The sequence below is a fragment of the Oncorhynchus kisutch genome, unplaced genomic scaffold (genome assembly GCF_002021735.2).
Source record: "Oncorhynchus kisutch isolate 150728-3 unplaced genomic scaffold, Okis_V2 scaffold782, whole genome shotgun sequence".
Taxonomy (NCBI): Eukaryota; Metazoa; Chordata; class Actinopteri; order Salmoniformes; family Salmonidae; genus Oncorhynchus; species Oncorhynchus kisutch.
This window is the reverse complement of record NW_022262727.1, coordinates 91274-113534: the sequence shown is the minus strand read 5'-3', so window position 1 is coordinate 113534 and position 22261 is coordinate 91274. Positions and strand designations below refer to the sequence as shown.

General features: G+C 40.6%; 2 protein-coding genes and 1 pseudogene across 3 annotated transcripts; 2 read left to right on the top strand and 1 right to left on the bottom strand.

The window, feature by feature from the left end:
* Positions 1-1717: 1717 nt before the first annotated feature.
* On the top strand, positions 1718-3067 carry LOC116362025 (zinc finger protein 3-like). The gene is made up of 2 exons (XM_031816342.1): positions 1718-1730; positions 1922-3067. The coding sequence occupies exons 1-2, from the start codon at positions 1718-1720 to the stop codon at positions 2491-2493; spliced, it is 585 nt and encodes a 194-aa protein (XP_031672202.1). The 3' UTR covers positions 2494-3067.
* Positions 3068-7836: 4769 nt separating this feature from the next.
* Positions 7837-13930, top strand: LOC109877405 (zinc finger protein 287-like). Of its 2 annotated transcripts, none has more exons than XM_031816339.1 (4): positions 7837-8409; positions 8775-8872; positions 9003-9180; positions 12572-13930. In XM_031816339.1, the coding sequence occupies exons 1-4, from the start codon at positions 8190-8192 to the stop codon at positions 13048-13050; spliced, it is 975 nt and encodes a 324-aa protein (XP_031672199.1). In that variant the 5' UTR covers positions 7837-8189; the 3' UTR covers positions 13051-13930. The 2 variants fall into 2 exon arrangements, with proteins under 2 accessions (XP_031672199.1, XP_031672198.1); XM_031816338.1 differs by having other exon boundaries at positions 8760-8872.
* Positions 13931-16186: 2256 nt separating this feature from the next.
* The window catches only part of LOC116362024 (zinc finger protein 271-like), a 39728-nt pseudogene continuing 33653 nt past the window's right edge, over positions 16187-22261 (bottom strand).

Below are 22261 nucleotides of genomic sequence, written 5' to 3'. Positions count from 1 at the left end.
TTCATCTAACAGGCTTTTCAGAATTCAACATTGGTGCATAATTTCTACTTAAATTATCAAAGGGATGCAAAGGGCACCCATTTCGTGGAACAACCCTTTAACATTTGCAACACAAACAGTATTTTACAAAATGATGATGAAAGTTTCAATTTTAGGCCCTTTTAGACATATTCATGCCTCTTGTAAGACTCTGTGATTGCAATAGTAGATCATAAGTTTGCCATCCGTTTGATGTTCTCATTCACATAGGAGAGAGACATGACTATTGTGGATCCTCTGGGAAGCCTCAACAACATCCTGATGCTGACGAGGAAGAGAAGAGTCTCTCCAGATCAGATCACCAGATGGTACAGCTTGGTCTGGTCTAGCATACAGCTTGCTCTATCTGGGTCTGGGCTGGATTTCTGTAAAGCACTTCATGACAACAGTGACATCAGCATCCATAATGATATGTGTTTGTGTCCCCTCTTTATGGTTACTAGGACAACGCTAGCCCTTCCTCCCTCCCAGAGTCCCCGTGTCGTGCCTCTCCCGGTAGTGACTTACTGGGTATGAAGAGGTTGTCTGTGCTGCTGGTGGACTGCAAGAAAACAATGGGGCTGAGTGGAACTGTGAGAGGAGGAGAAGAGATGAAAGGATCAGATTTAACTCATCAAAGTAAGTGCTGGAGTTTAGTTTGAACAAATAAAATAGATCTGCCCACTGTTATCTGTGACCAGGACAACCAACAGACTTCTGTTGGTTGACAGGAAGATAGACTAGTGGAAATGGATGTTATGAATATCATAACACTGCCAATGAAAAGAGCGAAACCAATAGACCATATTAAACATTGATGAAAGTTAGCTTTAGAGAGAAAGTTTCAAGATGATCCAATGTGAAGTTCGTGTTTTACAGAAACCTTTCCTTAGAACATTATGGATGTTACATTGCCTGTCCCAGTCAACCCCCCTATCTTTACAAGACTGTTGAACAGGAAAACACGATGGAGTCTTAAAGGAGGACTGTAGCATCTAATGATGAAACATTATGGAGTCTTAAAGGAGGACTGTAGCATCTAATGAAACATGGAGTCTTAAAACCTCTTATGGCTAGCGGAACCCCTCGACAACATTCCTCTGAAAAGGCAGAGCGCGAAATATGTAACTTTCATACATTCACAAGTGCAATACACCAAATTAAAGCTTAACTTCTTGTTAATCTACCCATCGTGTCTGATTTCAAAAGAGCGTTACAGTGAAAGCACACCATATAATTACGTTAGGTCAGAGCCTCAAACACACACAGCCATTTTCCAGCCAAAGAGAGGAGTCACAAGAAGCAGAAATAAAGAAAATTAATCACTAACCTTTGATGATCTTGTTATGTTCCAACAAATATTTACACATCTTAAGTTTGCTGAAAATAAACGCAGTTGACAGTGAGAGGACGTTTCTTTGTTTGCTGAGTTTAGATTGGCGAGGGGGAAAAACAATTTAATCAATTTTAGAATAATGCTGAAATGTAACAACATTTGGAAAAGGTGTATCATTCGTGTATCTATTTTAAAAAATAAACTTTCTTTGGCAGGAGAAAGTCCAGACTCGGTGGAACCAGAGTCATACAGCTATGAAAGTTATATATTTAGAACCACCTGCTCAATTGGAATCCAGTGATGTCTGTGTCTTCAGTGTCCGAGAACTGTCTAGTTTTTTTGTGTTCTGACTTGTAAAACAGGATGAATAAAATAAGTAGTGTAAACATACAAGTAATTACCAGGAAGCTCTACATTTGTTTTAAAATCACACTAAGATTGTTAAAACTGGCCTCAGGTTATTGAGAGATCTGATCAGGATTTACTCTCGTAGCAAGGTTGTTTTATCATGTGGAGGTTTCATTCGTGTATCTATTTAAAAAAATTAACTGTCTTTGGCAGGAGAAAGACCAGACTCAGTGGAACCAGAGCCAGGGACGTCCAAACCCGCAAGACGACACCAGTGCTCCCAGTGTGGAAAGTGTTTCAACCGGTCAGGACACCTGAAAGCTCATGAGCGAGTACACACAGGGGAGAAGCCTTACCACTGCTCCCAGTGTGGCAAGTTATTCAACCGGTCAGAACACCTGAAAGCTCACGAGCGAGTACACACAGGGGAGAAGCCTTACCACTGCTCCCAGTGTGGCAAGTGTTTCAGCCAGTCAAGGGATCTGAAAAAACACAAAAGAATACACACAGGGGAGAAGCCTTACCACTGCTCCCAGTGTGGCAAGTGTTTTAGCGAGTTAGGGAATCTGAAACGACATGAGCTAGTACACACAGGGGAGAAGTCGTACCACTGCTCCCAGTGTGGCAAGTGTTTCAACCGGTCAGAGAACCTGAAAGCTCATGAGCGAGTACACACAGGGGAGAAGCCTTACTACTGCTCCCAGTGTGGCAAGTGTTTTAGCCATTTAGGGACTCTGAAACGACATGAGCGAGTACACACAGGGGAGAAGCCTTACCACTGCTCCCACTGAAAAGGGTTTTAACCAGTTCGGGGCCCTGAAACAGCATGAGAGAATACACACAGGGGAGATGCATTACCACTCCTCCCAGGGTGCAAAGCATTTGCCCATTTAGGAAGCCTGAAAGAGCATAACACAGAGGAGAATGCTTACAAAAACTTAGACTTTGGGAAAACATATTACTCATAACAATCACTTAAATGTCATTAGAGAATCCACACAGGAGAGAGAAATTACTTCTCTTAGCATGTATATTGATATTTCACATCTCATTTTTCTTACAATTCATCAGATAGCATACACAGTGCTCCCATCGTCTTATATTGTAGCCTTATAATGTGTTGACCTGTTTTTACCAGATGAAATTGCTTCTTCCAATTATTGAGTAACATGTACCTGTTAAGAAACTGACTGTTAGAACTGTTAAGGCTCCATGGATTGATGAGGAATTTAAAAACTATGTTTGAAAGAGTTTGGGCAAAAGGAGTAGCTAATAAGTCTGGCTGCACATCTGGCTGGCTTACATACTGCAAATTGAGAAATTATGTGACCAAACTCAACAAAAATAATAAACTTATTAAGAAGCCAAGATCAATGATATAAAGAATGATGGAAAAAAACATAATGAAAGAAAAGCAGTGCAAGTATTGAATTTTGTAAAGTTAGTGTGGGAGAGGTGGAAAAATTGTTATCGATCAATAATGACAAACCTCCTGGCATTGACAACTTAGATGGAAAGCTACTGAGGACAGGAGCTGACTATAGCCACTCCTATCTGACATATTTTTAATAAGAGCCAAGAGGAAGGTCTTTGTTCTCTTGCCTGGAGGGAAGCCAAATTAATCCACTACCCAAGAGTGGTAAAGCGGCCTTTACTGGTTCTAACAGCAGACCTATAAGCTTGCTGCCAGCTCTTAGCAAACTGTTGGAAAAAATTGTGTTTTACCAAATACAATGCTATATTTCTGTAAACAAATGAACAACATACTTTCAGCATGCTTATAGAGAAGGGCACTCAACATCTACTGCACTGACACAAATGACTGATGATTGGTTGAGAGAAATTGATGAGGTTGTGAGAGGTTCTGATGATTGGTTGAGAGAAAACAAGAAGATTGTGGGAGCTCTATTGTTAGATTTCAGTGCAGCCTTTGATATTATTGACCATAACCTGTTGTTTAAGAATGTTTGTGCTATGGCTTTTCAACCTCTGCCATAATGTGGATTCAGAGCTATCTATCTAATAGAACTCAGAGGGTTTTTAATGGAAGCTTCTCTAATGTCAAACATATGAAGTGTGATGTACCGCAGGGCAGCTCTCTAGGCCCTCTACTCTTTTCTATTTTTACCAATGGCCTGCCACTGGCATTAAACAAAGCATGTGTGTCCATGTATGCTGATGATTCAACTATATAAGCACCAGCAACCACAGCTAATGAAGTCACTAAAACCCTTAACAAATAGTTGCAGTCTGTTTTGGAATGCATGGCCAGTAATAATCTGGTCCTGAACCTCTCTAAAACTAAGAGCATTGTATTTGGTACAAATCATTCCTCAAGTTCTAGACCTCAGCTGAATCTGGTAATGAATTGTGTGGCTGTTGAACAAGTTGAGGAGACTAAATTACTTGGCATTACCTTAGATTGTAAACTGTCATGGTCAAAACATATAGATGCAATGGTTGTAAAGCTGGGGAGAGGTCTAGCTATAATAAAGAGATGCTCTGCTTTTTTGACACTACTCTCCACAAAGCACGTTCTGCAGGCTCTAGTTTGGTCTAATCTTGATTATAGCCCAGTCGTGTGGTCCAGTGCTGCAAGGAAAGACCTAGTAAAGCTGCAGCTGGCCCAGAACAGAGCGGCTGTCACGCCCTGGCCATAGAGAAGCTTTTATTCTCTATGTTGGTTAGGCCAGGGTGTGACTAGGGTGGGCATTCTATGTTCCTTTTTATGTGTTTTTGTATTTCTTTGTTTTTGGCCGAGTGTGGTTCCCAATCGGAGGCAGCTGTCTATCGTTGTCTCTAATTGTGAATCATACTTAGGCAGCCTTTTTCCACCTGTGTTTTTTGGGTAGTTGTTTTCTGTATAGTTGATTTGCCTTACAGAACTGTTCGTTCTTCTCTTTGTTATTTTGTTTGAATGTTTTTTGATTAAATAAAAATCATGAACACTTACCACGCTGTGCTTTGGTCCATGCCTTCCGACGAGAGACGTGACAATTGTGTCATGTTTTGTGTTGACCGCAGGAAGGGTAGCTGCTGCTTTTGCAACAGCTAATGGGGATCCTAGTAAAATACCAAATACCAAACTCTGTTGTTCTCTCTGAGCTCAGAAATAAAGAATCTTGGTTTGACTTGGACTCCAGCAGATCCTTATATTATAATATCCACTACAACTCACCCACAGATTGCTGTTTCATGATTGTCTCAATAAAGAGTTCCCTCGTTCCACTTTCCTGTGGGTATTTACAAGCCTCCCTCTGGTTGAATAAACGTTGTTTCCACGTCAAATTAAAAAACATCCTTAACATTGATGAACCTTCACTATCTTCATCCCTAAACTAGCAACATTAACTATTGTCTATTGTTATTCTCAATGACATTCCTGGCCTTATGAAATCCTGACTAAATACAATGTTGATGTTCCCACCAGCAACCATTTGTTTATTCGATTATATTTCTCATTAAGATGAATATTGTTTTAATTCTGCATGGGTCACGCATTGCTTTGGTCATGTGTTCCCTTATGGGTCAATGATTTTAATTAGAATATAGCAATTATGCTCTCTCCTCAATCACTTACAGTTTCTTTTCCAACCCCATGATGCCATCTATTTTGTGAAGTGCCCCAGTCCTTCCTCCAGCGAAGCACCCCCACAACATGATGCTGCCACCTGTGTGCTTCACGGTTGGGATGGTGTTCTTCGGCTTGCAAGCATCCCCCTTTTTCCTCCGATCATAACGATGGTCATTATGGCCAAACAGTTCTATTTTTGTTTCATCAGACCAGAGGACGCCTTCAGGCATTTGGAAATAGCTCCCAAGGATGAACCAGACTTGTGGAGGTCTACCATTTTTTTCTGAGATCTTGGCAGATTTGTATTTATTTTCCCATGATATCAAGTAAAGAGGCACTGAGTTTCAAGGTAGGTCTTGAAATACATACACAGGTGCTCTTACAATTGACTCAAATGATGTCAATTAGCCTATCAGAAGCTACGAAAGCTATGACATAATTTTCTGGAATTTTCCAAGGCTGTTTCAAGGCACAGTCAACTTAGTGTATGTAAACATCTGACCCACTGGGATTGTGAAATAATCTGTCTGTAAACAATTGTTGAAAAAATGACTTGTGTCATTAACACAGATGTCCTAACCGACATGCCAAAACTATAGTTTGTTAACAAGAAATGTGTAGAGTGGTTGAAAAATGAGTGCACTGTCGGATCTAGAAGCATAAGCATTTCACTCCACTCACAATAACATCTGCTAACCATGTGTATGTGACCAATAACATCTGATAACCATGTGTATGTGACCAATAACATCTGATAACCATGTGTATGTCACCAATAACATCTGCTAACCATGTGTATGTGACCAATAACATTTGCTAACCATATGTATGTGACCAATAACATTTGATTTGATCAAAACTAATCCATGTGATGTTTGATCAATGTGGAAAACGGATTGGATTCGTAAAATCCATCTACATAAGGTATTTTTTATTAATTTTCACACAACTGGTAACCAGTTACTGGTGACATTTTGTGTTTCACCCAACTGGCAACCTAAATCCAATGACAGGTCGACATTTTGTGTTGATTTCATGTTGAATTCACTTTAGTTGACGAATTAAAGAAATGTAAATAGAAACTAGATGTTGAACTGACGTCTGTGCCCAGTGGGACGATTTGAATAAGCAGCAGGTGTTGTATCAATATCCACCTTTGTAGCTAAATTTCCATGCAATTTGCGACAGATTTTCATGTGAATATTCTCAAATCTGCATAAAACAATATACGCATTTTCCCACCGGAAACGTTTGCATCAAACAGATTTATTGCGGATAAAAGTCTGCGTGATGAAGTAGTGCACGGAAAAAAGTTTTGCTGTTGAATTCCCATGTACTGAATGACAAATGCAAGTTAAAGGTGTTTCCATTGCATTTTCAACTCTACTGATGGTTTTGAAAAACCGTTGAGTAATATAGCAAACGTGCTCTTGTCCCTTGCACTGTAGCCAACAGCTCACATATACAGTGTTGGTAGGCTACCTACATGATGAGATTATTATGGATAAGAGAGATATTATTTTATTTGTCAAATGGCAACCAAGCATCAATCATCATGTCACCAGAATAAGACCCTCAAAATGTATTGGAAAGGAGCATCAAGCTCAGCACCTCCACTTTCACCACCCTGTGAAGTTCATAATTTATTCAATCTGTAGCCTAATAAACTACATGGTTTCCCAAGTCATAGTGGGAGGAACAATCAACATATCATCACATGACTCCAAGTTAACTTTGATATGATGGTTATTATATAAATATTTGCGCATAAAGGAGTTTCCACCGCCTTCTCTCGCTAATACATTTTTACTGACACAAAAAGACCCACCATGTAAAACAAACCAACAAATCGTCTGTCGGCATTTAGAAAAGTATAGAGGCATATCCTGTTTCCATCAGCCCAGTCATTACTTTGGAAATTGTTGAATTAATATCCACCTTCATGAAATGGATGAAGCCTGATTTGGAATGTCTGAGTAGTTATTTCTGATGTCATAATACACCCCTCTGATAATCAAGTGATATTTGTAATGTCTGAGTAGTTCTATCTGATGTCATAATACACCCCTCTGATAATCAAGTGATATTTGTAATGTCTGAGTAGTTCTAGCTGATGTCATAATACACACCTCTGATAATCAAGTGCTATTTGCATGTGATACATTTGCTCTCTTGTTTACAGCGGGGTTGGGAAATTCCAGTCCTCGAGGGCCTGATTAGTGTCACAATAATCCAATAATCACCAAATCATGATCTTCAGTTTAGAATGCAGTTTGATTAATCAGCTGTGTTTGTTAGGGATGGAGAAAAAGTGTGGTTTACAGGATGATTTGTATCTTAAAGAGCGTAGCTTTCAGGGAAGGGTACCGTCACATCTAGATAAAAACGAATGTAAATAATTGAACAGAGCAAATGTGTATTAATAACACACTACCTATTCATAGAAGTATTTATTCATCACCTACATGTTCATATTAAGCTTCTACGTCTGTGTACAGGACGGAAGAGAAAATATATCAGCTTATTGTTAAATTATTATAACGTTCTTTCCAATACAGAAGTGTCGTAACTATTGTTTCCAAACTGCGTTACCCGCTCCAGCCAGCAGATGGCGGATATTTCAGGTGATGCTACTTGCGTGACGTATAATGGACTGGACGGGACGCTTCTTCAGGAACAACAACACGGCTTCTCTTTCAACCACCTCGGTAGCTTGCTAGCCAACATAAAACTGAAACATTGACGCTTTAGACCATGTTAATGTACATGAGCTAATCTCAGTGTTGTACACACAGTTCAGTTGACGTGTCAACTGGTTAACTTTAACCTAATTTGCAAACGTGTTAAAGATTGATACTGAGGTTAGCACTAGGCTAGTCGCTAATGCTAACTAACTAGCTAACATCCCTGATCATGAGTTCACTAAACTACTCCTCCCTTGCTAAAGAAGAGGAGGTCTACTGGACGGAGAAAGAAGCTTTGGGACTGAACATTGTCGTGGAGGATGAAGATGATGTTATTGAGGAAACAGAGGAAGAACCTTTTAGAGAGGAAGATGATGCTATCTCAATAAAGGTGAAGGAGGAAGACGTTTTGGGAGTGAAAGAGGAGACAGAATATCAGATTAACACCAGTGAGTACTGTCTTAAAAACAGGGGCACAAACTATGCAGTTGTTGAACTAATGTGGGGTTTTAAAGGGGCATTCTACTGAAGTTCTACACTTGAATATGTTGTTCAGTACTGTAGGAATTGTTTAAGTTTCAGTTTGGTAGATATATTTTTGGGACTTTCAAATTAGATTTATTGAATTCTCCATGTGGTCAACATTAAAGTGCACCTCATCTAATACAACAGGCTTTAAAAATTAAATATTGGAATATTAATAATTTAATTAATAATGAATAATATTAATTTTTACTTATATCAAAGGGATGCAAAAGGCACCATTTTGTGGAACGACCCTTTTACATTTTCATTTTAGGCCCTTTTCACACAGGAGATAGACATGACTATGGTGGATCCTCTGGGGAGCCTCAACAACATCCTGATGCTGACGAGTCCGAGAAGAGTCTCTCCGGATCAGAACACCAGATGGTACAGCTTGGTCTGGTCTAGCATACAGCCTGCTCTATCGGGGGCTGGGTTTCTGTAGAGCACTTCATGACAACAGTGACATCAGCATTCATAATGATGTGCATCTGTGTACCCTCTTTATGGTTACCAGGACAACGCTAGCCCTTCTACCCTCCCGGAGTCCATGTGTCGTGCCTCTCCTGGTAGCTCCTTACTGCTGGGTATGAAGAGGTTGTCTGTGCTGCTGGTGGACTGCAGGAAAACAACAGGGCTGAGTGGAACTGTGAGAGGAGGAGAAGAGATGAAAGGATCAGATTTGACACATCAAAGTAAGTGCTGTAGTTTAGTTTGAACAAATACAATAGATCTGCCCACTGGTATCTGTTACTAGGACAACCAGCAGAGTTCTGTTAGTTGACAGGAAGATAGACTGGTGGATATGGATGTTATGAATATCATAACACTGAAAAAGGATTCTGCCAATGAAAAGAGAGAAACCAATAGACCATATAAAACCTTGATGAAAGTTAGCTTTGGAGTGAAAGTTTCAAGATGATCCGATGTAAGGGGCTTGTTTTACAAAACCTTTTCCTGAGAACGTTATGGATGTTACATTGCCTGTCCCAGTCAAACTCCTATCTCAAGACTCTAGAATAGGCAAAACTCCTGACAGCAGACTTGCCGTCGGGAGCCCCGGGACATTTCCTGATGGCCTGAGGGTCGTTTTGGCCCGAAGGTCGTTTTGGCCCGAGGGTCGTTTAGGCCCGAGAGTCGTTTTGGCCCGAGGGTCGTTCAGGCCCGAGGGTCGTTTTGGCCTGCCATGAATGGTCAACTTGACCCGCGTTAATATAGCGAGCAGAAATGAGTTGATGCAGAATCCAGGCATCAGGCACGACTCTCACGCTCTCGTTGCAGTGTCCACGTGCCAAAAAGGACATCGGGTCTCTCCAATTTTTCCCTGCAATGTATTAATGTAGCCTACTGATACACTAATGATAGTGAGTATGACAAGAGTATTTTCTTTGCAAAGGTGGAGGAAGGAAGGAAGCAGCAGCACTAGAGCTGCAGGTGCTCCTGCTGAACTGGAGGTGGTGGTCAGTTCAGAGTCAGACTCAGAGCAGGAACCTTCAGCTACAACTGAAGAGCACAAACCTGAACATCAGGCTTTGATTTTAGATTCATATGTGCTTTATTTATGAGACTATCAGTAGGACTGTAATCGGGGGGCAGACAATCGATGACGTGCACAAGTAATACACGTTTACGTGTAGGTTATTTACAATGTTAATCTCATTCTGCAGAGCAACCAGATGTGCAGAGAGAGAGAGAGAGAGGTTCAGAGCAATCAGATGTGCAGAGAGAGAGAGAGAGAGGTTCAGAGCAACCAGATGTGCAGAGAGAGAGAGAGAGGTTCAGAGCAACCAGATGTGCAGAGAGAGAGAGGTTCAGAGCAACCAGATGTGCAGAGAGAGAGAGAGGTTCAGAGCAACCAGATGTGCAGAGAGAGGTTCAGAGCAACCAGATGTGCAGAGAGAGAGGTTCAGAGCAACCAGATGTGCAGAGAGGTTCAGAGCAACCAGATGTGCAGAGAGAGGTTCAGAGCAACCAGATGTGCAGAGAGAGAGAGAGAGGTTCAGAGCAACCAGATGTGTAGAGAGAGAGAGAGGTTCAGAGCAACCAGATGTGCAGAGAGAGAGAGAGAGGTTCAGAGCAACCAGATGTGCAGAGAGAGAGAGGTTCAGAGCAACCAGATGTGCAGAGAGAGAGAGAGGTTCAGAGCAACCAGATGTGCAGAGAGAGAGAGGTTCAGAGCAACCAGATGTGCAGAGAGAGAGAGGTTCAGAGCAACAAGATGTGCAGAGAGAGAGAGAGAGGTTCAGTGCCCAGTACAGGGAAAATAGAAAGGGACAGCGAAAGCACTGAAAATCCATTTGATTATTTTGCCCAAAACAGCAAATAAAGTAATTGAAGTCATCAGAATGTCGATTCAGCAGACAATTGCTGTTGAAGTGAGAAAGGCAGGGATGTTCTCAGTACAAATGGGCACAACACAGGATTTAACATCCAAAGACCAGTGTGCAGTAGTTCTGCGATATGTCACTGATGTTGTCCACGAGAGACTCATTGCGGTCATTGACTGAGTCATCGACTGGACAGGACTTTGTGGACCTTGTGAAACAGACCCTTGAGAAGATGGACATAAAGTTGAAGTCGGAAGCTTTACATACACTTAGGTTGGAGTCATTAAAACTAGTTTACATACACTTAGGTTGGAGTCATTAAAACTAGTTTACATACACTTAGGTTGGAGTCATTAAAACTAGTTTACATACACTTAGGTTGGAGTCATTAAAACCAGTTTACATACACTTAGGTTGGAGTCATTAAAACTAGTTTACATACACTTAGGTTGGAGTCATTAAAACTAGTTTACATACACTTAGGCTGGAGTCATTAAAACTAGTTTACATACACTTAGGTTTGAGTCATTAAAACTCGTTTTTCAACCACTCCAAAAATGTATTGTTTAACAAACTATAGTTTTGGCAAGTCGGTTAGGACATCTACTCTGTGCATGACACAAGTCATTTTTCCAACAATTGTTTACAGTCAGATTATTTCACTTATAATTCACTGTACCACAATTCCAGTGGGTCAGAAGTTTACATACACCAAGTTGACTGTGCCTTTAAACAGTTTGGAAAATTCCAGAAAATGATGTCATGGCTTTAGAAGCTTCTGGTAGGCTAATTGACATAATTTGACAGGGAATTTTTACGAGGATTAAATGTCAGTAATTGTGAAAAACTGAGTTTAAATGTATTTGGATAAGGTGTATGGAAACTTCTGACTTCAGCTGTATATACAGAACAAAAATATAAACACCCACCAGCCCACCAACTGCGGAGCCAGGCCCAGCCAATGAGAATTTGTTTCCCCCCACAAAAGGGCTTTGTTACAGAGCTAAATACTCCTCAGGTTCATCATCTGTCCGGCTTCATTACAAAGAGGAATACAACTCAGTTGGCCAGACGATGTGGAGGTCCTGGGCTGGCGTCGTTATATGTGGTCTGCGGTTGTGAGACCGGTCTGATGTACTGCCAAATTCTCTAAAACAACGTTGGAGGCGGCATATGGTAGAGATATTAACATTACATTCTCTGGCAACAGCTCCTGTATATATTCCTGCAGTCAGCATGCCAATTGCACACTCCCTCAAAACTTGAGACATCTGTGGTGTTGTGTGACAAAACTGCACATTTTAGAGTGGCCTTTTATTCAGCACAAGGTGCACCTGTGTAATGATCATGCTGTTTAATCAGCTTCTTGATATGCCACACCTGGAGAATAGATTATCCTGTAAAAGAAGAAATGTTCACTAACAGGGTTGTAAACAAATGTGTGCACCAAATTTGAGAGAATGAAGCTTTTGTGCGTAAGTGAAGAATTCTGTGACCTTTTATTTCAGCTCATGAAACATGGGTCCAACACTTTACATGTTGTATTTATCGTTTTTGTAACATCTTCCCAAATCCACAATGGGGAGATCTTACTGTGCTTTGTGTCTGTCTCTAAGTTTTGGACTTCCACACAAAATTACTTCTTTACCTATTTTAGGTTTAAGGAAGTGTGTAGGTCGTGTTATATATCATACAGCTAGTTTTATAATGTAGAGGTTTCATTCAGGTCTCTCTTTTAAATAAACACTGTCTTTGGCAGGAGAAAAAACAAACCCGGAGGAACCAGGGACATCCAAACCTGCAAGACAACACCTCTGCTCCCAGATTGGAAAGAGTTTTACCAAGTTAGGAAGTCTGAAAAGACATGTGAGGAAACACACAGCAGAGAAGCTATACCATTGTGCCCAGTGTGGAAAGAGTTTTAACCACTTAGGAAACATGAAATCTCATGAGCGAATACACACTGGGGAGAAGCCATACCTTTGCGCCCAGTGCGGAAAGAGTTTTAGCCGCTTAGGACAACTGAAATGTCATGAGCGAATACACACAGGGGAGAAGCCATACCATTGTGCCTGGTGTGGAAAGAGTTTTAAGGTCTCAGGAATGCTGACAACTCATGAGCGAATACACACAGGGGAGAAGCCTTTCAAATGCTCAGACTGTGGGAAGACATATTACTCATCACAGTCACTTAAAAGTCATGTGAGAATCCACACAGGAGAGAATAATTACTTCTAGTGTGAATATTGATATTTCACTTCACATTGACTTCGTCAGAGAACATACACAGGGGCCCCGTTGTCTTATTTTGTTGACTGAGAATGTGTTTACCTGTTTATACGAATATATGAAATGTAATTGTACAACAAAACATGAAGTGAATATGGAGTCTGTCAGTTTGAATATAGAGTAGATCAGATTCCATGTGTTTAAATGGTCCTTTTTTTAAACTCTGTGTTATTCTCTCTGAGCTCAGAAATAAAGAATCTTGGTTTGACTTGGACTCCAGCAGATCCTTATTTTATAATATCCACCACAACTCTCCCACGGATTGCTGTTTATCATTGTCTCAATGAAAAGTTCTTTGTTTTATTTTCCTGGGGTCATTTACAAGCCTCCCACTGGTTGAATAAACTTTGTTTCCACGTCATTTCTACAAAACAAATCCATGATGCTTGATTAATGTGGAAAACTGATTGGATTTGTAAAAAGCCATGAACATCAGGTCTTTTTTTATTTTTCACCGAACTGGCAACCTAAATCCCTTGTGTTGGTTTCATGTTGAATTGACTTTATGTAACATGTAAATAGAAACTAGATGTTTAACTGACACCAGTGGGCTTGTTTGAATAAGTGGTGGGTGTTGGATCCACCTGCTGTTGAATTCCCATGTGCCGAATGAAAAATACAAGTTAAATTGGTTTCCATCGCATTTTCAACTCTTTTTTTCAACTTTCAACTTTTTTTTGTTACGTTGAGTTCTATAGCAAACTTGCTCTTGTCCCTGTAGCCAGCAGCTCACAGATACAGTGCTGGTAGGCTAGCTACATGATGAAATTATTATGGATAAGAACGATATTTTATTCGTCAAACAAAATAATAAACCATGTAAAACAAACTAACAAATCGTCTGTCGTCATTTATAAAAGTGTACAAGCATATCCTGTTTCCATCAGCCCGATCATTACTTTGGAAATGGTTGGATCAATATCCACCTTCATGATATGGATGAAGCCTGATTTGGAATGTCTGAGTAGTTCTATATGATGTCATAATAGACCCCTCTGATAATCAAGTGATATTTGGAATGTCTGAGTAGTTCTATCTGATGTCATAATAGACCCCTCTGATAATCAAGTGATATTTGGAATGTCTGAGTAGTTCTATCTGATGTCATAATACACCCCTCTGATAATCAAGTGATATTATTTACATTTAGGTTGGTGACCCACTCTGATGATTTATATTTTACAGCTTGGAGCTTTAAAGGATTTGTATGGTGACATCAAATAATTAGGATTATTAATCATAAAGTCCTATTGCAACAATACACTGCAGCTTTGACACCAAGAAGAGAACGGGCTGATGGGTGGTGGTGCTACTCTATAGGTAAGGCTGTTCAATATGAATGTTCAATACACACAATAGGTTGATCAGTAGCCAGTTAGCTAGCTGCTACGTCTTCAGCCGCACAGCTAGCTAACACAGTTCACTATCAACAAAATCCCCTCCAGGCCTGGTGGTGGCAGCAGTGTACTACAACCACTGTTTACCGGAGCTTCCTGAGTGAAAAATTATTTGTCTGTATACAGATTGATTAACCATGTTTCCATCCAAAGGTTATTTGTGAGTAAAGTGATACCGTATAAAAAACTCACAACTGTGATGGAAACAGGAAGTTGTGATCGGTGGTGGTGTACATCTATAGGTAAGGCTGTACAGTCCAATATGAATGTTCAATACACACAATAGGTTGACTGGGGAGGTGATGTACCACAGCCAAAGTCCTGCAATAAGAGCTAAGAGACTAATATTTGTATAAACTATACATAGTTGTGTTCTGTTGTCACTGAGTTGGCTGATGTCCCATTTCACTCCATAGTTAAGGTTGTATTGTGTTCTGTTGTCACTGAGTTGGCTGATGTCCCATTTTCAAATCAAATCAAATTTTATTTGTCACATACACATTATTTTTATTTAATAAAAAAACACTCAAAAAAATAACAAAGAGAAGAATGAACAGTTCTGTAAGGCAAATCAACTATACAGAAAACAACTACCCAAAAAACACAGGTGGAAAAAGGCTGCCTAAGTATGATTCACAATTAGAGACAACGATAGACAGCTGCCTCCGATTGGGAACCACACTCGGCCAAAAACAAAGAAATAGAAAACATAGAAATAAAGAAACTGGAATTCCCACCCGAGTCACCCCCTGGCCTAACCAAAATAGAGAATAAAAAGCCTCTCTATGGCGTGACAATAATACAGAACATCAATAGACAAGAACAGATCAAGGACAGAACTACATACATTTTGTAAAAGGCACACGTAGCCTCCATATCAATGCATATACACAAACTACCTGGGTCAAATAGGGGAGAGGTGTTGCTTTATCTGTTTTTTGAAACCAGGTTTGCTGTTTATTTGAGCAATATGAGATGGAAGGAAGTTCCATGCAATAAGGGCCCTATATAATACTATACGCTTTCTTGAATTTGTTCTGGAATCTTGTGAACTGTGAAAAGAGCCCCAGTGGCATGTCTGGTGGGATAAGTGTGTGTGTCAGAGATGTGTGTAATTTGACTTGTAAGAACTTTGATGATATCTGTACATTACAGGAACACCTGTGATGACAAAAGTACAATGATTCATGTTTTGCTTTAGCTTGAGATAAAGAATCAGTGGTAGACACCTGGCAAGTGCATGAAAAGGTCAACTGTACATAGTCAGATGTCTGTGTGTTGAAACTATATTTTAGGTAACAGATGGATAAAGGGAACTAAGAGTTCCTGTTGATACTATGTTCCAGTCTTACATGACTAGGTAGTGGATTAATTGGGCTTCCCTCCAGGCCTGAGAACAAAGACCTTCCTCTAGGCTCATGTTAAAAATATGTCAGATAGGAGTGGCTATAGAGTCAGCTACTGTCCTCAGTAGCTTTCCATCTAAGTTGTCAATGCCAGGAGGTTTGTCATTATTGGATCGATAACAATTTTTCCACCTCTCCCACACTAACTTTACAAAATTCAAAACTTGCACTGCTTTTCTTTCATGATGTTTTTTTCCATCATTCTTTATATCATTGATCTTGGCTTCTTAATAAGTTTATTATTTTTGTTGAGTTTGGTCACATAATTTCTCAATTTGCAGTATGTAAGCCAGCCAGATGTGCAGCCAGACTTATTAGCCACTCCTTTGGCCCCAACTCTTTCAAACATACAGTTTTTAAATTCCTCATCAATCCATGGAGACTTAACAGTTAACAGTCAGTTTCTAAACAGGTACATGTTTATCAATAATTGGAAGAAGCAATTTCATCTGGTAAAAACAGGTAAACACATTATAAGGCAACAATATAAGACAATGGGAGCACTGTGTATGTTCTCTGATGAGTTGTGAGTCAATGAGATGTGAAATATCAATATACACGCTAAGAGAAGCAATTTCTCTCTCCTGTGTGGATTCTCTAATGTCGTTTAAGTGACTGTTATGAGTAATATGTTTTCCCAAAATCGAACCTTCTGTAAGCCTTCTCCTCTGTGTCTCATGTTCTTTCAGGCTTCCAAAATGGGCAAAAGCTTTGCATCCTGGGAGGAGTGGTAATGCATCTCCCCTGTGTGTATTATCTGGTGCTGTTTCAGGGACCCTAACTGGTTAAAACACTTGCCACACTGGGAGCAGGCTTCTCCCCTGTGTGTATTCTCTCGTGCTGTTTCAAGGCCCCTAACTGGTTAAAACACTTGCCACAGTGGGAGCAGTGGTAAGGCTTCTCTCCTGTATGTATTCTTTCGTGTTTTTTCAGATCCCCTGCCCCGGCGAAACACTTGCCACACTGGGAGCAGTGGTAAGGCTTCTCCCCTGTGTGTATTCTCTCATGCTGTTTCAGATACCTTGCCGAGACTAAAAACTTTCCACACTGGGAGCATTGGTAAGGCTTCTCCCCTGTGTGTATTCTCTCGTGCTGTTTCAGATTCCATGCCCAGGCGAAACACTTTCCACACTGGGAGCAGTGGTAAGGCTTCTCCCCTGTGTGCATTCTCTCATGTCGTTTCAGACTCCCCAAATCATTAAAACCCTTTCCACACTGGGAGCAGTGGTAAGGCTTCTCCCCTGTGTGCATTCTCTCATGTCGTTTCAGACTCCCCAAATCATTAAAACCCTTTCCACACTGGGAGCAGCGGTAAGGCTTCTCCCCTGTGTGTATGCTCTCGTGTCGTTTCAGCTTCCCCAAATCTTTACAACCCTTTCCACACTGGGAGCAGTGGTAAGGCTTCTGCCTTTTGTGTATTCTCTCATGTCGTTTCAGATTCCCCAAATCATTAAAACCCCTTCCACACTGGGAGCAGTGGTAAGGCTTCTCCCCTGTGTGTATTCTCTCGTGTCGTTTCAGCTTCCCCAAATCGTTAACACCCTTGCCACACTGGGAGCAGTGGTAAGGCTTCTCCCCTCTCCCCTCAGTGTTTAAATGAAAAATAGAGACCGAAAGAAACCTCCACATGATAAAACGGGTAAATCCTAATCAGATCCCTCAATAACCTAAGGCCAGTTTTAACAATCTTAAGTGTGATCTTAAAACAAATGTTGTAGAGTTTCCTGGTAATTACTGACAATGTTTACACTACTTATTTATTCATTCTGTTTGTCAGAACACAAAAAACTAAACAGTTCTAGGACACTCAAGACACAGACGTCACTGGATTCCAATCGATCAGGTAGTTCTAAATATATAACTTTCATAGCTGTATGATACAGAATGCGACCTACAGTCGTGGCCAAAAGTTTTGAGAATGAAAAATATTAATTTCCACAAAGTTTGCTGCTTCAGTGTCTTTAGATATTTTAGTCAGATGTTACTATGGAATGCTGAAGTATAATTACAAGCATTTCATAAGTGTCAAAGGCTTTTATTTACAATGACATGAAGTTGATGCAGTTTTTACGTTGAAGACACAAAGCACATCAGTAAAATCTCCCCGTTGTTGAAAGGGTTCGACACCTGCTGTTTTAGTGGCCCAATTTCATATTTAGACGTTCACAGATTTAACATTTTGACTATCGCTGATGTTATATTTTGGGTAATGTAAAAAATAATGTGAAATATTTGGAAAGATGTTCCTAAAACTGATAGTAACTACAATAAACAAATTATAAAACGCAACATGTGAAGTGTTAGATGTTTAATGAGCTGAGAAAAAAAAGATTGCAGAATTGTTTATATCCCTGTTAGTTAACATTTACTCTCTGCCAAGATAATCCATCAACCTGACAGGTGTGGCATATCAAGCTGATTAAACAGCATGATCATTACACAGGTGCACCTTGTGCTGGGGAGAATAAAAGGCCACACTAAAATGTGCAGTTTTGTCACACAACACAATGCCACAGGTGTCTCAAGTTGAGGGAGCATGCAATTGGCATGCTGACTGCAGGAATATCCACTAGAGCGGTTACCAGATAATTGAATGTTCAATTCTCTACCAAAAGCCACCTCACAACTTCATTTTAGAGAATTTGGCAGTACATCCAACTGGCCTCACAACCACAGACCACATATAACGACGCCAGCCCAGGATCTCCACAGCATCTGAGACCAGCCACCCGAGTAGTATTTCTATTTGTAATGAAGCCCTTTTGTGGGGAAAAACTCATCCTGATTGGCTGGGCCTGGCTTTCCATATTTTGTTAAGCAGGAAGTGGAAAATCCGAGGTTTGTAGTTTTTCAACTCAGCCCCTACTGGCTTTACTCAAATGTCGTTGGTAAAGATTGAAAAAGGTAGATGCCAAACAGCTGCCCTGGGGAATTCCTGATTCTACCTTGATTGTGTTGTACAGGCTTCCATTAAAGAACACTCTCTGTGTTCTGTTAGACCGGTAGCTCTGGGGCGGCAGGTAACCTAGTGGTTAGAGCGGTAGGCCAGTAAACGAAATGTTGCTGGATTGAATCCCCGAGCTGACAAGGTAAAACTCTGTCCTTCTGCCCCTGAACAAGGCAGTTGGGTTGTCATTGAAAATAAGAATTTGTTCTTAACTGACTTGCCTTGTTAAATAAAGAATCCTATTTTTAAAAAAAGAAGCTCTTTATCCACAATATAGCAGGGGGTGTAAAGCCATACATTTTTTTTCAGCAGCAGACTATGATCGATAATGTCAAAAGCCGCACTGAAGTCTAACACAACAGCCTAAACAATATTTTTATCATCATCAATTTCTCTCAGCCAATCAGTCATTTTTAAGTGCTGTGTTTATTGAATGTCCTTCCCTATAAGCCGGATCACAGCTTTCCTCAGTATTAGTTAATTAATTAACAGTGTCTAGAGTTTAGTTTCCCTGTTCAACAGTCTTGTAAAGATAGGGGGGTTTACTGGGACAGGCAATGTAATATCCATAATGTTTCAAGGATAAGTTTTTGTAAAACACGCACCTTACATTGGATCATCTTGACATTTTCTCTCTAAAGCTAACTTTCATCAAGGTTTTATATGGACTATTGGTTTCTCTCTTTTCATTGGCAGAATCCTTTTTCAGTGTTACATCCATATACACCAGTCTATCTTCCTGTCAACTAACATAACTCCACTGGTTGTCCTGGTAACAGATACCAGTGGGCAGATCTATTGTATTTGTTCAAACTAAACTACAGCACTTACTTCGATGAGTCAAATCTGATCCTTTCATCTCTTCTCCTCCTCTCACAGTTCCACTCAGCCCCGTTGTTTTCCTGAAGTCCACCAGCAGCACAGACAACCTCTTCATACCCAGCAGTAAGGTGCGACCGGGAGAGGCACGACACATGGACTCCAGGAGGGAGGAAGGGCCAGCGTTGTCCTAGTAACCATAAAGAGGGGACACAGATGCACATCATTATGGATGCTGATGTCACTGTTGTCATAAAGTGCTCTACAGAAACCCAGCCCAAGCTGATAAAGCAAGCTGTATGCTAGACCAGACCAAGCTGTACCATCTGGTGTTCTGATCTGGAAAGACTCTTCTCTGCCTCGTCAGCATCAGGATGTTGTTGAGGCTCCGCAGAGGATCCACCATAGTCATGTCTCTCTCCTGTGTGAATGAGAACATCAAACAGATGGTAAACTTATGATCTTCTATTGCAATCAGAGTCTTACAAGAGGCATGAATATGTCTAAAAAGGGCCTAAAATGGCCACTTTCATCTTGATTTCCTAAAAAAATATTTGTGATGCAAATGTAAAAGGGTTGTTCCACAAAATGGGTGCCTTTTTTATATTTTAAGTAGAACATACGCAGCAATATTGAATTTTAAAAAGACTGTTATACTAGATGAGGGGAACTTTAATGTAGACCACATGGAGAATTCAATACATCTAATTGAAAAGTCGCAAAAGTATATGAACCAATGGCAGATCGACCATTTAACAATTCCTACAGTAAGAATGCCCATGAAAAACCCACATTAGTTCAACAACTGCATAGTTTGTGTCCCTGTTTTTAAGACAGTACTCACTGATGTCAATCGGATCTTCTTCTTTTCACTCTCAAAACGTCTTCCTCCTTCACGTTTATTAAGATAGCATCCTCTTCCTCTCTAAAAGGTTCTTTCTCTTCTTTAACTATAACAGCCTCCTCTTCCTCCTTTTTCACTCTGAAATATTCTTTCTCCGTAAAGCAGACCTCCTCTTCATTAGCAAGGGAGGAGTAGTTCAGTGAGCTCATGGTCAGGGATGTTAGCTAGCTAGCATTAGCGACTAGCCTAGTGCTAACCTCAGTATCAATCTTTAACAAGTTTGCAAATTGAACAAGCTCATGAGGTTAAAGTTCACCAGTAGATACGTCAACCGAAATGTGTCTGAAACACTGAGATTAGCTCATGTACAATAACATGGTCCAAAGAATCAATCTTTTAGTTGTATTGTCAAGCAGGCTACCGAGGTAGTTGAAAGAGTTGGCGCCTTGTTGTTCCTGAAGAAGCGTCCCGTCCAGTCCATTATACGTCACGCAAGAAGCATCACCTGAAAGACGCCCATCGCCATCTGCTGGCTGGAGTGGGTAACGCAGTTTGGAAACAATAGGTACGACACGTTGTATTAGAAAGAACGTAATTTAACAATAAACTGATATATTTTCTATTGCTTCTTACAAATAATACGTTCCTGTACACAGACGTAGAAGCTTAATATGAATATGTAGATGATGAATAAATACATCTATGAATAGGTAGTGTGTTAATATACATTTTCTCTGTTCATTTTCACATTCGTTTTTATTAGATGTGACCATACCATTCGCTTAAAGCCATGCTCTATAAAGAACCCAATGGTCACTCTGACAGAGCTCCTCTGTGGAAATGGGAGAACCTTCCAGAAGGACAACTATCTCTGCATCACTCCACCAAGCAGGACTTTATGGTAGAATTGCCAGATGAAAGCCACTCCTCAGTAAAAGGCACATGAAAGCCAGCTTGGAGTTTACCCAAAAGGCACCCAAAGGACTCTCAGACCATGAGTAACAAAATTATCTGGTCTGATGAAACCAAGATTTAACTCTTTGGCCTGAATGCCAAGGGTCACGTCTGGAGGAAACCTGGCACCATTCCTACGGTGAAGCATGGTGGGGATATTTTTCAGTGGCATGGACTGGACTGGGAGACTCATCAGGATCAAGGGAAAGATGAACAGAGCAAAATACAGAAAGACCATTTTGAAAACTTGCTCCAGAGCACTCAGGACCTCAGACTGGGGCAAAGGTTAACCTTCCAATAGGACAACGACCCTAAGTACACAGCCAAGACAACACAGAAGTGGCTTTGGGAGATGTCTCTGAATGTCCTGGAGTGGCCCAACCAGAGCCCGGATTTGAACCCGATCTAACATCTCTGGAAAGACCTGAAAATAGCTTTGTAGCGACGCTCCCCATCCAACCTGACAGAGCTATAGAGGATCTGCAGAGAAGAATGTGAGAAACATGAGGCTCCTGCTGCCCTCAAGGGTACATTGACAGATTTTTCACCTAGTCGTCTCTGGGATTCAAACCAGAAACGTTTCAGTTACTGGCCCAACACTATTAACCGCTAGGCTACCTGCAGCAGGAGACCCATGTTGACAGGAGAGCCCACCTTTATTTCTCCCTCATTATGAACATTCATATTGGTCAACAGTCCTACTATGTGTATTGAACATTCTTATTGGTCAACAGTCAACCTATAGTGTGTATTGAACATTGATATTGGACTGTAGCAGCTAGCTAACTGGCTA